At 33.5% G+C, this 15,905-nt stretch overlaps 3 protein-coding genes across 3 annotated transcripts; all 3 read right to left on the reverse strand.

The window, feature by feature from the left end:
• On the reverse strand, nucleotides 8,573–10,448 carry LOC109326341. Its single transcript, XM_019559032.1, has 5 exons — nucleotides 10,217–10,448; nucleotides 9,924–10,130; nucleotides 9,748–9,840; nucleotides 9,560–9,665; nucleotides 8,573–9,117 (listed from the first exon to the last, which is right to left on the reverse strand). Exons 1-5 carry the CDS (start codon nucleotides 10,424–10,426, stop codon nucleotides 8,573–8,575), a joined length of 1,161 nt encoding a protein of 386 aa, XP_019414577.1. The 5' UTR covers nucleotides 10,427–10,448.
• On the reverse strand, nucleotides 11,683–12,826 carry LOC109326342. The gene is made up of 2 exons (XM_019559033.1): nucleotides 12,090–12,826; nucleotides 11,683–12,013 (listed from the first exon to the last, which is right to left on the reverse strand). The coding sequence occupies exons 1-2, from the start codon at nucleotides 12,824–12,826 to the stop codon at nucleotides 11,683–11,685; spliced, it is 1,068 nt and encodes a 355-aa protein (XP_019414578.1).
• On the reverse strand, nucleotides 13,320–14,360 carry LOC109326343. Its single transcript, XM_019559034.1, has one exon. The coding sequence runs from the start codon at nucleotides 14,358–14,360 to the stop codon at nucleotides 13,320–13,322; it is 1,041 nt and encodes a 346-aa protein (XP_019414579.1).

Below are 15,905 nucleotides of genomic sequence, written 5' to 3' on the forward strand. Positions count from 1 at the left end.
TAATAAAGGGAAAACACAAAATAACCACCCATCATGGTGTAATTTGTGTTTTCCTAGTTTGCCCTCAATATCTTTTTATTTCTACCAAAAAACCATATAATATTATTTTCTTATTTTATCCTTATTATCTTCATATTTTAAAAGTGTATTTAAAAAATTGAATATTAGACCAATTGAATAAATTCAACCGTAAATTTAGCGAAAAAAATTATATTTGAATTTATAAAATACAAACTATACATTACAAACGATAGAAAAACAGATTGACAGGCACGACAGTGCATATCAACACTCTAGTATATATAATGATAGAACATTATAACAATATTTATCTTAACCAGCTTTGGTTGGTTCTTTATGCTTTTCTGGGAAAACAAAAGTGTTTTTGATTGGATAAAGATGATGGATCATGAATCTCTAATATATTCTCGTATGGATAAATTATTTTCTTTCGGTAACTAAAATCCTATTTAGTATTTTTTATAAAAATATTTTTAAAATTAAACAAAAATATATGAGAAGAAGATATATATACCAATAGTATAAAGATTTATACTGTCATTATATTATTTATCATTAATTTTTAGTTATTATTAAATTTTAAATAAAAATATTGCAAATAAATGATAGATAATACACCTACTGTATATAAATCTTTATATTATCAATATACACATTTTACACCCAATATATATATGTGTCATACTAGTAACTTTGGGAATAAGTTATACAAAAAATGTATGTGTCAGATAGGTTATGTCCTGAAATAAGGATATAACTTATTCTCCTATTATTATTATTCAATCTATTTATTAGTTGGCTCTTGCTCACATTCACGTGTTCTCTTCTTGGCCTGAAGTTTCCTCACCTCGTGATCTGTTTTTATTTTTGCAACAAAGTCCCTCAACTCTTCTTTATTTTAATGTCATGTTATTCCTGCTTAGCTTCAGCACCTCCCTTTTCTTTAGAAGCAATGATTTTTCATATATACACGATCAAATGATTAACTTTGTTTCCAATAAAGGAATGAACTAATTTTATTTTTTGTTAATATTTAACAATTTAAAACCATTAAGAATATTTCAAGTTCTCAGATGTATTAACATATGTTAGTTTATTTTTATTTAGTATTTTCAATTTTAAGCAACAAAGGGTATTTAATAACTCAAACAAACACAAATATTAAATAAATTATTAACAACATCTATTATTTCTTATGAAAATAATATTAACACTGACTATTCTGGTTCCATGGGTAAAGAATGAGTGATCAAAATAAAAGTAAAAATATTAATAATTGTTTATCGCAGACCACTAATAATTTTTAGTTAGTTAAATATATTTTTTTATAACTAAGAATATCATTTATCTTAAGTTTATTTGGATCTAATAGAACTTCACACTCCTATATGAAAACCTTATTAGCCTGTCTATTATATGTTTTAATTTTGTATTTATTAATATTTATTTACTTCTATTAACAAAACATCATACTACTATGAAAATAATATTATTTAGAGTAAATTACACTGACACCCCCTGAGTTTTAGTGAAATTACATAAATCACCCCTCACTTTTCTACACCTACACAAACCTCCCATATTTTAAACTTTCATTACATTGACCACCACTGCATAAGAAATAAGTGTAATATTTTAAACAAAAAATGTGTAAATGCAATTAAGCTAAACAAAACATGATATATTGTGTAGACACGTCCAAATAATACATGAGTCAATATTTCTTTATTATTTTTGGAGCGATTTAAACAATATTTCTTTAGAATTGTTGATACATTTTGTAACAAAAAATAATAAAAAACTATTGACTCATATATTATTTGGACGTGTCTACACAATATATCATGTTTTGTTTAGCTTAATTGCATTTATCACATTTTTTTTTAAAATATTGCACTTATTTCTTATGCAGGGGTGGTCAATGTAATGAAAGTTTAAAAATATGGGAGGTTTGTGTAGGTGTAGAAAAGTGAGGGGTGTTTGTGTAATTTCACTAAAACTCAGGGAGTGTCAATGTAATTTACTCTATTATCTGTGACATTTCTCGGTATAATATATAAATAAAAGCGATTGGATTGCATGAGGTGGTGATTAATTATTTATTTCAGTGGATACCAGAGAAGCAAGGAAATGAGTGAAGGAGGAAAAGGGTGGGGGTGGAGTAAAAATAACGTAAAAGTGGAGTGAGTATCAATTAGTTAAATGATAACTACAGCGTGTCCCATGTTGTTGTCAAACACAGGCATGCTTCTCTATCAGACTAATAATTCACATATGTAGTCCAGAAAACAGAATAATATGTCCACAAAAATTTATATCCTCATATCTCAAAATAATCACATCTAACTAATATAAAAAAATATTTTATGTTTTTATAGTTGTTTTTTCCTTTTAATTAGATGATACTTTCATATTAGATTGGTATACAAATGATACTTTCCTTTTATTAACACACTTTTTAAGATAGAAGATATGTTCTTTGAACTATCACCATGGTTTCCCTCATACGCAAGGAAAAACCCCTTTCGGCTTTTGTATTATTGTGAACATGGGGGACTCACATTTATATGGAATGTCTTATTTTGATGCAGAGAGGGGTGTTGTTATCATATTTATTTAACATTTATTCATTATCATGGCACTTTCTCTATTTATATTTAATGAGATTAAGAAGAATCTGTGCTGGGGAATGTTTGAACAAAGAGCCTCGTTTAGGGTAATTAAGGCCCATCAACGGCTCCAATTGTCTTCAGTCTCAGTATCCGAAGCATAATATTCGGACTCTTGTGGGACCCATGTTGCTGGATCTGGACACAATATTTCTTGCTCCATTATTCCATGCTTAGGCTCACAATTTTCAGTTTTGCGTAGGAAACGATCGAGCTTGAATTTTTTTAATGTATATTTTGTTTAACGTGTATTAACTTAGATTATTAAAAGTGATTAAGATTATTGATTCTACCATAAATCATGATAAGCTTATTGCTGAAGTTAATAAGGAAATAAAGATATACTTTGAATTTCAACTTTAACCCAAAAAAGAATTTATGATATGTGTATCTTTACTATGTTTGCTTGTGGTGAGTATGGGAGAAAAGAAAATTGATTGATTTTATGATTTGCTCTTGTATGGTCATGGAGATTAAAGAGAGAAGAGGGAAAAACAAAGGCTCATACATAAAGTTTTTCTACTTTAGTTGGAAGAAGATATTATAAGTAAATAGGATAAAACTGACTATTCACATATAGAGATACTTGTTTATTTATTAATATAATTTTTTTGCCAGATTTACGGGTTTATTAGCTTATTTGTGTCAAAAATCATACTTATGAATCTTATTGACATTTAAATAGACTTATACGTGTTGGCCTTAAAAAAGTTAGGCTTATAATTTAATGTTGGACAAATAACTCATATTCTAATGAACATAATTAGTGATGGGAAATTCTAAACATTGATTCCAGAAAGTTCATTTCAGGTACTTGATTAAGTTTGCAGGAAGGCTGTAACATGATAATCTAGGTTGCAAAAGTGTGTTGCATTGTCCATTACTGAGGCAAAGTTCATTGCCATTACAGAAACATGCAAAGAGTTGCTTTGGGTGAAAAAATTCTTGTAGGAGCTTGGTTTTGTCCAAGACAAATACTTATTATTTTGTGATAGTCAAAGTGTCATTCATCTTGGGATATGTTGGGTTTGGGCTCCTTTCCTATGTGGAGAAAGACCCAGTTGGGCAAAGCCCACTTGTCTCACGTAATCTAGTAGATAGGGGTCAATATGGAAAGGGTGTAAAGAGAATTTATGCAAAAGAGGCAATTGAAAAGTATGGGAAGATAAGAAATCTCAACCCGCAGGAACTCCGAGCAGCCGTGGGAAATTCACGACTGCGGCATCGTTCACCGTTGGATCAGGCTGAAATTTGGGCATCAGGTTCACAACTTATAGTACTTCATTCTGAACAGTTGAATCAGTGAGACAACATTCGAGGTGGTAGAAAATGAGCTGTTACAACAACTGTTTTTCTGGTTTTTCTTGTTCTCATTTTCAAGCTTGTTGCTCTGTTGTATGCCGTATTTTTTAGCACGTTTTGTACTGTATTTTGGAGACACTCTTATATTCCTATTTTGATTATAGTGGAGCTTTTGACTGGCTTGTGCCCATGGTTTTTACTTCTCACATTGGAAAGGTTTTCCACGTTAAAATTCTGATGTACTTCTAGGATTGAAGAGTACAGAGTTGGAGAAATGTTCTTATTATATGACTGGTAAGCATACTAGAGTATCCTTTAAGAAGCATCCTCCCTCAAGGAAGTCAGAGTTTCTTGAATTGGTACATTCTGATGTTTGTGGTCCATTGAAGGTAAAGTCATTTGGTGGTGCACTTTACTTTGTTACTTTTCTTGATGATTGTTCAAGGAAGATTTGGGTCTATGCTTTGATGACAAATGATCAAGTGCTTGAAAAGTTCAAACCATTCCATGTTTTGGTTGAAGACATTATGGAAAGAAGCTGAAATGCATTTTCATACTGACAACGACGGTGAGTATTGTGGATCGTTTGATATTTACTGCAAACAGCAAGGTATTAGACATGAAAAGACTCCTCCTAAGACTCCTCAGCTTAATAGCTTAGCGGGGAGGATGAACATAACTTTGGTTGAAAGAGTTAAGTGCATGCTTTCTAAAGCAAAATTACCTAAACATTTCTGCGGTGAGGCTTTGTATACGACAATGCATGTTATTAATCTTAGTCTTGCAGTTGCTCTGAATGTTGAGGTGCCAGACAAGATTTGGTTTCGCGAGAATGTCAGGTATGATCATTTGCGAGTCTTCGGTTGCAAGACATTTGTGCATGTTCCAAAGGATGAAAGGTCCAAGTTGGATGCGAAGACAAGGCAATGCATCTTTATCGTTTATGGTGAAGATGAATTTGGCTACAGGTTGTATGATCCTGTTGAGAAAAAGGTTGTTAGAAGTTGTAATGTGAAGTTCATGGAAGATAAAACCATTGAAGACATTGATAAGATGAAGAAAACTACACCCGAGGAAGATAGTAGATTGTATGATATTGATCCATTTTGGATGCATATACATGATTTGGATACAATTGAGAATAACATTCAAAATGGTGAGCAACATGATTGTGTTGGTGATCAACAACTTGGAGATGATTTAGATTTTCCCATTGATATTGGTGAAGATGAACTTGTGATTGGTGAAGATGAACATGAGATGTCACAAGATGAGAATCTTGATGATGCTCCTAAACCACCTCAAGTTCAACTTCGGATGTCTAATAGGCAGAACAAACCACCTACCAGGTACCCTTCTGGTGACTATGTTATTTTGACAGATAGAGGAGAACCTGAATATTATCATGAGGCCATAGAGAATGAAGAAAAGAGGAAGTGGTTGGATACAATGCAAGAGGAAATGAAGTTCTTGCATGATAATCACACTTTTGATTTGGTCAAATTACCAAAAGGGAAGAAGGTTTTGGAAAATAGGTGGATTTATAGGGTGAAGCAAGAAAGTAATTCTACATTAGAGAAAGGGTGTTGATTTTAGTGAGATTTTTTCTCCCGTGGTGAAGATGTCATCCATTAGAATTGAATTAAGTTTGGCTGCTACTCTTGATTTGGAGGTAGAGCAAAAGGATGTGAAAATGGCTTTTCTTCATGGTGATTTGAAGGAAGAGATTTATATGAAAAAATATGATGGTTTTCTTATGGAAGGAAAAAAAGACTATGTGTGTAGGCTGAAAAAGAGTTTATATGGTTTGAAGCAGGCTCCACGACAATGGTACAAGGAGTTTGAGTCTGTTATGTGAGCAAGGCTACAAGAAGACTACTTCTGATCGTTGTGTCTTCATTATAAAGTTTGATGATGGTGATTTCATCATCCTATTACTGTATGTTTATGACATGCTTATTGTTGAGAAAAATATTTTCATGATTGACAGGTTAAAGAAGCAACTAGGCAAGTCATTTGCCTTGAAAGACATGGGAGCTGCTAAGCAGATTCTTGGTATAAGAATCATGCGAGATAGGCAAGAAAAGAAACTTTGGCTGTCAGAGGAACACTATATTAAGAGAGTGTTACTCGTTTTAAGAGGCGGTAAGCACTAAGAGGCGGTAAACACTCTTCTTGCTACTCATTTTAAGTTGAGTGCTAAACATTGTCCTTCAAATGAAGCTGAAAAATCATATATGCAACGGGTTCCTTATGCATCTACTGTGAGAAGTTTGATGTATGCAATGGTGTGTACAAGATCAGATATTGCACATGCTATTGGTACAGTGAGTTGATTTCTTTCAAATCCAGGTAGATAGCATTGGAATGATGTGAAATGGATTTTGAGGTATCTTTGTGGTACTACTAGGGGTGGCAATATGGGCTTGGCCCGACGGACCAGCCCGTTCGGGCTGAGGATTTTAGCCCAAAAACACATATTCAGCCCGTTTTAGTAGCTTGTTTTTTAGACGGGCCAAGACAGGCCGGGTCGGGCTGGCCCGGCGGGCCATTGTTAAAAAATAAAAAAAATAAAGTGTGTGACACTGTGCTGTGCATGGGGCGTGGCAACTGGAAGGCTCTCTTAGTTTAAGACTATGTTGGTTTCTTCTTTAGAATTTACAAGTTTTAAGCTAAGATGTTATGTTGTTATTGTAATATTGTAGACTTATGTTTGTGATTTTTTGTTTTAAAAGACATTTGTCAAGTTTGTTGATTATTTTTTGTCTAAAAGTTTTAATTATGTACATTTTGGAGGGGGAAACGAGCCAGCCCGTCAGCCTGCCAGCCCTACAAAATATGGGTCGGGCTGGCATTTTGAGCCCTTTTAACAATACGGGCCGGGCCGGGCCATGCCTTATTTTGTCGGGCCAAAGGTGGGCTGGGTCGGTCCGGGTCGGCCCACATTGCCACCCCTAGGTACTACTAGTCTGAGGCTTTGTTTTGGACATGATAAACCTACTCTTGTGAGCTATACTGGCTCTGATACCACTCTGATGGGAAATTCAACACAAAACAATGAAAACTCTAACTGAGTATATGCAACAGGTAATAATTTCCCCAACTTGCTAGAATCTATGAGGAACTATATCAAATAATGCAGTAACACACAAGGGACACCAGAATTTTAACATGGAAAACCTTCCCAATGTGAGAAGTAAGAACCATGAGCACAAGACAGTCAATAAAGCTCCACTATAATAAAAATATGAATATAAGAGTGTCTCCAAAATACGGTACAAAATATGCTCAACAATACGGCATACAACAGAGCAACAAAGTTGAAAATGAGAACAAGAAAAACAAGAAAAAACTATAAAGACAGTTGTTATAACAACTTGTTTTCTACCACCTCAGTCATCGTCTCACTGATCCAACCATTCAGAATGAAGTACTATAAGTTGTGAACCTGTTGTCCAAATTTCAGCCCGATCCAACGGTGAAGGAAGATGGAGTCGTGAATTTCCCACGGCTGTTCGGAGTTCCTACGGGTTGAGTTTTCTTATCTCCTCTCACACTTTTCAAGTGCCTCTTTTTGCATAAATTCCCTTCACACCCTTGCCACAACTGACCCTTATCTATTAGATTAAGTGAGACAAGTGGGTTTTTCCCAACTGGATGTTTCTCTACATAGGAAGGGAGCCCAAACCCAACAATTGGATATGTACAAATGGGTGATCATGTTCCTAAAACTTTTGTAGACACAAAATTACAATGACAATCGCAATTGGGCTATTATGGTATCCACGACCATGTACTCGAAGCATGGTGTGATACACAACCTTGGCAGAGAGTCATCTAATGATAGACAATGATACACAACCATATCTTATATGAATCCATAACCATGAAACTAACACTCATTTATAGAGATAACAATGATACAAGTTGTGGTTTTGGATGATATAAAGAGTTGGGGTAGATAATTATAAATGTGTTATGTAAACTCTAACGTGTTGCTAAGACCACAACTACCTAGAACACATTTAAAGTGTTACTTCTCTACATCCATAGTGTTACTTCTCTACACTCCAAATAAACTAAGTACACTAATGTTAAATTGTCTGAACATTCTAATATATTTGTTCTAAGTGTTTAAAAAAACATAAAAACAATTATGCAACATTAATGAGACATTCAAAGTGAAGAAGAACTTGATTTATGAAGATATGTGTTTGAACAATTATTAAATTCAAATAAAAAATTTCTACAAGCTTGCAAGTTGTAATTGTTGGGGATATTTGTAATAAATTATTATGTGAAGTCTTACATACCCTAGTATTGGAATGAAGGTGAGAGACCAATGTTATATACTATAGTCAAGTATCTTATTATAATGCACCATGTAAATTATAAGCATTAATTAGAAATACATCATGAACACTTGAGCCCATAAGTGTCTTAGCGCTTATAATCATCATTCTTTGATAATATTGTTCAGTGTTGTCAGTTACGCGTGCACAATTGATTAAATCCCATTAACAAATTATCTCGTCTTCTACTCTTCTGTTTTTTTATGTTCTTTATTTGATTGCTTGTGGTCAACGTTGCATAATGATCGCTTCTGCTACACCAACAATTGATATCAAAACCAATTGGTAGTTGACTCTTAACCCAAATGCTAGATTAAGATATAGGAAGATGAAAGGCGTTTTGGTTGGACAAGGTCCATCAAAGGCACTTGACGAAGATAAAACCGTAAGAATAGAAGGAGAAAGACACATGGTGGAACTGTAGTGGAGACAAGACGGTGGAACATCATGAACGAAAGTGGTTAACTCACTACCAGATTTTTCGGCTAGAAACTTCTCAAGAGTAGCCAAACGATTCTGAGTATGTGCAAGTTGCTCCTTGGTCTCTTCATACCTTGATAGTTTTACTTCCAAAGTTTGTACATATTTCTTCAAGTCTTCAACATGTTGACCAGAGCCACTAGAATTCACAAAATCAGTAAAATGTCTAGACGTTCCAAAAACACTAGAGGGACAAATACCAGTGCCCAAACCATGCACTCGACCTGAATGTTTAGCTCCATATGCTTTTCCAATTGCATCATTAGGATGAGCAAATACCTTTGATGAAACACCTGAAGTAGTGACATTTTCTTGATCTTGAGGTAAATGCTCTAATATTTTATCCTATTAAATAACAAGACTAATTTATATAGTGGCAAATTGCATGACAGTAACCTATAATGGAAAATTGCATCAATAGAATCAAAAAGGACAAAATGATATTATGCTTTTGCCTACCTAAGTAACTGCATACCATTATCCATTTCACAACTTATCACTTTCTCATATTGTTAAAGGACAAAACAAATTATCCATTAAGAATTAAATTCAATGCTCATAGTGGTAACTAAAATTCGAAATATAAAGCCAACACTGGGAAAACCCACTAACTTTCAGAATACAATAGAATATTAATCACAATCAACAATTAAACTTGTTGGTGAAATGGTTCTAAAAATGATACACTTTTTAGGACATATGTAACACATCATGTATGAAAAGACTTTAAATTACTTAAAGCTAGAGTTTTTCCTTCTTCGCTTACATAGCTTCCATCCTTCTTCAATAAAGTTGACAAAACAACCTCACCACGACATACAGGTCTTTGCAATTTTAGCTCCTAACACAACCAATGAAACATAAGTTTTTACATTCACAAAACTTCATTCTTTACAATAATACAATTACCTAGGACAACTTACCATTTGACGACCTCTCCTTGCATTGCTCATACTACCACCAGCATGGGAAACTTTAAGATTTTTGCGACTTCTAGTGTTCGCCAAACTTTGTTTCTACAATTGCCAAACATTGTAGTCATTATATTAAAAAAATACAAGTCTTGGAGAAATTAAATACTTCACAACATAATGTTTACCTTCATCTTATCCTCCTTATAATGATGCACAAATGCAGTCCAATCAGCACAATCTAAACCTGGAGGAGGATTAGCAAGTATGTCTTCCTTACTTTTATTAGGATAGAAATACTTACACCTTAACCTATATTTATAGGCCCTCCATCTTTCACCTAGAGTACTCATAGCCCATTTGACTCCAGCAACATAATCAAACTCAAAATTTTCCTTCACACATTATTAAATACACTAGTCAATTTTCTATGACAATAGGAAAAAAACTATTAAAATTGCAAAAAATATTAAATAATTACCTCAATATATTTCCATTGTTGGTATCTATTATCCTTTGACATCCAATCCCATCTTTTAACATAAATAGGACAAATTGTTGAGTTTTGAGCTAGTTTACCAAGAAACCTCACAAGTAAGTTTGAGCCATTGTCATTGCCTTGTCCATAACCATTGAGTTCCACAATAACTTTTTTAGTTTTTTCCAAATGCCAAACCTGAATTGCTTGCATTTTTCGAGTTTCAATTTCTCCTGAAGAGTTTCAATTATGATCTAGTGGTAAATATCGACGATGTCCCATGAAGCAATATTTTCCGCCATATTAAAGGCAAACACATAATAACATATTGAAGTTAATGGAATATTTCTCTTACCTTTAACCTTGAAAAATAAGGGTTCTTCTATATCTTTTGATTGAGTTTCATTTGAGTTTGGGGAGGTTTCAAAGTTGTCATCACCATATGAAGCATCTTTTGTGTTCACATGTGCAGGTTCAACACCCTCTTGATTATCACTAGTTTGTTGTTGTATATTTTGGGTATTTTTGCTATTGTTTTCACCTTTTTTCATTTACACCTTCCTGCACTAATTGTAATTCTTCGATGTTCTCCAAATGTTGCTCACAAAAAGATATGTCTTCCATTGATGACTCTTCTAAGTCCTCAAAGTTCAGATCACCCATATCATAGATGTCTCTAGGCTTCATGTGGCAAACACAACACCAACCTTGATCAACTGGATCATCAATATAATATACTATTCTAGCATCAGTTGCAAGGATGGATGGTTTATCTGCTTCATTTGCACCGGTGTGTATTAAACATGAAAAGTTTACACTTGTTATCCCAAATTTATCAATTTTGATTCCCTTGTTAAGTGTAGTGTCTACCCAATCACATTTGAATAGCACAACCCTTAACTTACCATAGTAGTCTAACTCTATGATGTCAACCAATTTCCCGTAGTACATAACATCACTTGATATTTCAATAGGTTCCTTACCACTTGAAAATCTCTTCATTACAGCATACATAACAATACCACTATTTTGTGTTCTCAATCCTTGCCCCTTCCTCTTTGTTCGAAACTTAAATCCATGGATATTATACCCATCAAATCTTCGAGAAATATTATTTGGCCCTTTTGCAAGACATTCAATTTCACTTGTAATATCTGGATCTTCCTTTCTCGCAACCTATTATTTTGTTGAAAGGTAAGGACAACTACATACACTCATGAGCTTTTGAGCATAAACAAAAGTTAGGTGAAATTATATATATATATATATATTCTTACATATTCTTTAAACCACTCGTGGAAATGCTTGTGTACATATTCCTCCACAACTCTTGTGGAGTTTCTTTGGCCACGATGCATCCTTGTGACCCCAGTTTTACAATTTCTGGATGAAGAAGTTAATAGTTATCACATATTTGATATTGTAATGCATCATAGTATGAAAATAAACTATTAATAAGAACATATAACTTACTCGCGAAATGTATCAACCAATTGACAATTAGTTAACACATAACGATGAGCTTGTAGCTTCTCAATGGGTGGTAACGAAATTTTTTTGCATACACCAATAGATTTTCCCAATGTAGGAAATATATTCGAAAAGATAGTAGATTCACTAAAAACATTGACCCCAATATCATCGTCATTGCGTCTTGGTCGATTGAACCTTGTTTCAATGTCACCATTCAGAAAATATCTGGAACAAAAAGTTAGAGATTCTTCCATAATATACCCTTCAGCTATACAACCTTCTGGTGCAGCCTTGTTACGAACATATGATTTTAAATGGCCAAGAGTCCTAGAATAAAAAGAAAATTAATCAACATTGAAGTCCTAATAAAACAAATAACTAAGCATGTAAACTAAAAATTTACCTTTCAATAGGATACATCCATCTATAATGTACAGGACCAGCAATCATTGCTTCCTCCCCAAGATGAATGACCAAATGAACCATGATAGTGAAAAAGGATGGAGGGAATATCATTTCCATATGGCAAAGGGTCAAAGCAATTCGTTGTTGGAGTTTCTCTAAATATTTGACATTTAAAACTTTGCTTGATAATTCTCTAAAGTAGTTACATAGCTCAATCAACACTGAAGTAACTTCTTTAGGAAGAGATCTTCTAAAGGAAATTGGCAAAATATGTTCCATCAAAATATGTGTATCATGGCTCTTTAGTCCAGATATCTTGCGTTTCTTTACATCAACACATCTAGAAATGTTTGATGAGAAACTATCCGGAAATACCACAAACTTAAGAATTTTTAGAAAGATATCTTTCTCTTGATTTTTCATTTTAAAGCATGATGGAGGAAACTTAGAGGAATTCGGGTATGGATGAAGCTTCTCTCTAATTCCCATTGCATGTAAGTCTTTACGAGCTTTAAGATTATCTTTTGTTCTACTTTTGTCATCAAGTATTGTGAATAATACATTGTCACCAACATTTTTCTCTATGTGCATCATATCAAGGCAATGACAAATAAGAAGATGTTTCCAATAAGGTAGATCCCAAGATATACCCTTTTTCTTCCATTGTGGTGGGTTGTTTTCACTCTTAACCTCATCACGGGGCCTTTTACGACCTGATTCTATAATTCGCAACATATTCGAACCTGAAGGCGGGATAGGGGCAGGTCTAAGCTCAACAGAACCATCAAAGGATTATTTATTGATCCTATACTTATGATCAAGTGGTAAATATCGACGATGTCCCATGAAGCAATATTTTCCGCCAAACTTTAGCCATTTAGACTCTGTATCAAAATTACATGATGGACAAGCAAGTGATGTATGAGTGTTCCATCCAGATAAGTTGTCTAGACCTGGGAAGTCACTAATAGTACAAAACAATTACTAATAGTACAAAACAATGCAACACACATTTGAAATGAGTCTTTTGTTGAGGAATCATAAGCTTCCACTCATTTCCACAATTTTTGTAACTCTGAAACTAGGGGTTGCAAGTAAACATCAATACTATTGCCAGGCATCTTAGGACCAGGAATTATCATCGACATTATGAGAGAAGTTTGCTTCATATACCATGGAGGATAATTGTAAGTATATAACATCACAGACCAAATGCTATTATTAGAACTTAATTGAAACCATCTCTAGCTAATGCAAGCTGTATATTACGAGAATCTAAAGCAAAGTCCGGATACATTTTGTCAAACTCCTTCCATGATTTACTATCTCTCGGATGTCTTACCAACCCATCCGGGTTTGCCTTTTTAGCATGCCATTTCAAAAGCTCTGCAGTTTTAGAACACATGTATAGTCTTTGCAATCTTGGTATAAGTGGGAAGTACCGTAAGACCTTTGCTGGTATATATTTTTTATTTTGGCCAACCACTATATCATTTGCACCACTAATATTTCCATTAGATTTCCACCTAGATGCATTACAAATCTTACAATTATCTCTCTTCTTGTCTTCCAATGAACCCCAATATAACATGCAATTGTTCGGACATGCATGAATCTTTTCATAGCTTAAACCTAACTTCTTAATCAACTTTTTTGCCTCGTATAAAGATGCTGGGAGTTTTGCATGGGGAAAACCATCATTTAAAAGATCAATGATCATAGAAAAAGTTTTGTCTGTTGCACTACATAAGACTTTTATATGATACAATAGAACAATGAATGATATTTTACTATATTTTTTACAACCAGGGTACAATTCTTCATTTCCATCACCTAATTGCTCTTTTATTTTTTCTTGTTGGGCTTTACTTGCATCACCCCTAGGCTGGTCATCATTTGGTATATTTGAGTGGCCGGAATCTTGAATTCCACTATCATCAAAGATGCCAAAAACATCATCTAACATATCCTGCATTGGATATTGTCTAACCCACTCTTCTTGTGGTTGGGCTATAGTTTCAACATTATCTTGCACATGCTTTTCCCCATGCATGTACCAAAATGTGTACTTTCTGGGAAACCCTTTTTGAAGTAGATAACTAAACACTTCAATTCTATTACCCATTTTAAGAAATCCACATGTAATACAAGGACATGGAATTTGATCATTTATAGGTACATTTGAAAAGGCGAAATCCAAAAATTGTGCCACCCCATCCAAGAACTCCTTTGATCTAATTGGTTTCTCAATCCAACTTTTATCGATCATAATTGCATGAATCTGTTTTTGATGTTAAATTCAATTACTAAATCATTAGAGATACTAAATGATTAACTTAACAACAACTTAAGTATTACCTCAATGCAAGCATGCATGACAAATTAAACCATAGTGTTTTGCAAATTCAGTCATATTAGTTAATAAAAAACAAATTTGTTTCATTAAGAGAATTTTCATCTTACTACCATATTTTACACCAACAACTCTAACTCATTTCCAAATTGTATGAATTTCAGTCTCATCCAAAAATCACATTTGAGGAAAGATCAAGATTGTGTAGATTTCTCAATTATAGTAAACTCAACTTTGAAGCTAGTAAAGATATATCCAAGAGTCCTAGAATATCACCAAGGATTGCAATGCAAGCTCTTATTTCTCAACAAACAAAAATTCGAACAAGTGACTTCGGAACCAAGAGTCCAAGAATGAATCATTCCCAAGTAGTTCTATACAATAAAGCCAATGCAGGAAGCTTAAAAGACAAGACTCAAAACCAAGCATTTTCAAATAACGTACTAAGCATTTTCAACCCTCCACCCCATAACAAAGGTGTTGTTATTATGCAGCTTGTTAGCACATAACTTGATCCCAATCAGAACCTCTCTACATATAATGTACAATTAATTAAGAGTAAAACCAACACTTCATTAAAGTTTAACTTAATCATATTTATTATAATATTTTTATTTAAAATATTATGCTCATACTCCTCTAAAAGTAGTTAGTGTAATGCATGAATAAGATAATTCTATATTTTAATAAACTTCAAGTTAACATAAAATGTTTTACTTTGTCTGTTGTGATTTTTAAATGAAAGGGAGTAAGGATACAAAGTTGAGCAATGAAACAGTGTTGGAGTGGTCTGAATACCATAGAGTTGAATCTGGACCTTACGGAAATCTCAACAGTTATAATGTAAAATTCTTGGTTGACTCAAATTTTGGGGTTCCTGGAACTGTCACTGTCATTAATGGTTATGACAGTGAGTTCTACTTGGAAAGCATAGATATTGAAAATAATGTTCATTTTGCTTGCAAGTCTTGGCTCCAACCAAATACTCTTAGTAAAAAACATAGTGAACATGACATTGTGTACTTATAAGTGCCAATCATCTTAAATATATTGTCCTCAACCCTTTCTTCCATTCCAGTAAGAACAATGAAAAAGTTTCAATGTTTAGTTAATTTATGACACTCCTTCCCAATTACATTAAATGTTTGAATCAACACTTTCCTAACCTATCCAAATAAAAACAACTCAATATGTATGATGAATATCCAGAATCTCATATAATATCATCTCCTTGGTAAAAGTGGTTCATTACTTAACAATAACATGCACACAAGAGTTTTCAATCCATTGGGATCCGCTACATTCATATGTTTATTCAAGCAAAATTCTAAGTTCTTAAAACAAAAACTCAATAAACATGACAGAATGATATGCTAAGAAAAGGCAAAACAACTCTTAGCTCTTTCCACTTGCCTTTGTCTCTAGTCTTTGAAATCAGAAACATGCACAGTTTTATTCAAG

Source organism: Lupinus angustifolius, chromosome LG14, assembly GCF_001865875.1.
Source record: "Lupinus angustifolius cultivar Tanjil chromosome LG14, LupAngTanjil_v1.0, whole genome shotgun sequence".
Lineage (NCBI taxonomy): Eukaryota > Viridiplantae > Streptophyta > Magnoliopsida > Fabales > Fabaceae > Lupinus > Lupinus angustifolius.

Coding starts and splice junctions, on each gene's coding strand:
- LOC109326343 (XM_019559034.1), bottom strand. CDS start 14,360: ATGATCGATAAAAGTTGGATTGAGAAACCAATTAGATCAAAGGAGTTC.
- LOC109326341 (XM_019559032.1), bottom strand. CDS start 10,426: ATGCAAGCAATTCAGGTTTGGCATTTGGAAAAAACTAAAAAAGTTATT. Junction 9,666..9,747: donor CAAGGAGAGGTCGTCAAATG/GTAAGTTGTCCT, acceptor TGGTTGTGTTAG/GAGCTAAAATTGCAAAGACC. Junction 9,118..9,559: donor AGGAAAAACTCTAGCTTTAA/GTAATTTAAAGT, acceptor TCACTACTTCAG/GTGTTTCATCAAAGGTATTT.
- LOC109326342 (XM_019559033.1), bottom strand. CDS start 12,826: ATGTTGCGAATTATAGAATCAGGTCGTAAAAGGCCCCGTGATGAGGTT. Junction 12,014..12,089: donor TGGATGTATCCTATTGAAAG/GTAAATTTTTAG, acceptor TTTTTATTCTAG/GACTCTTGGCCATTTAAAAT.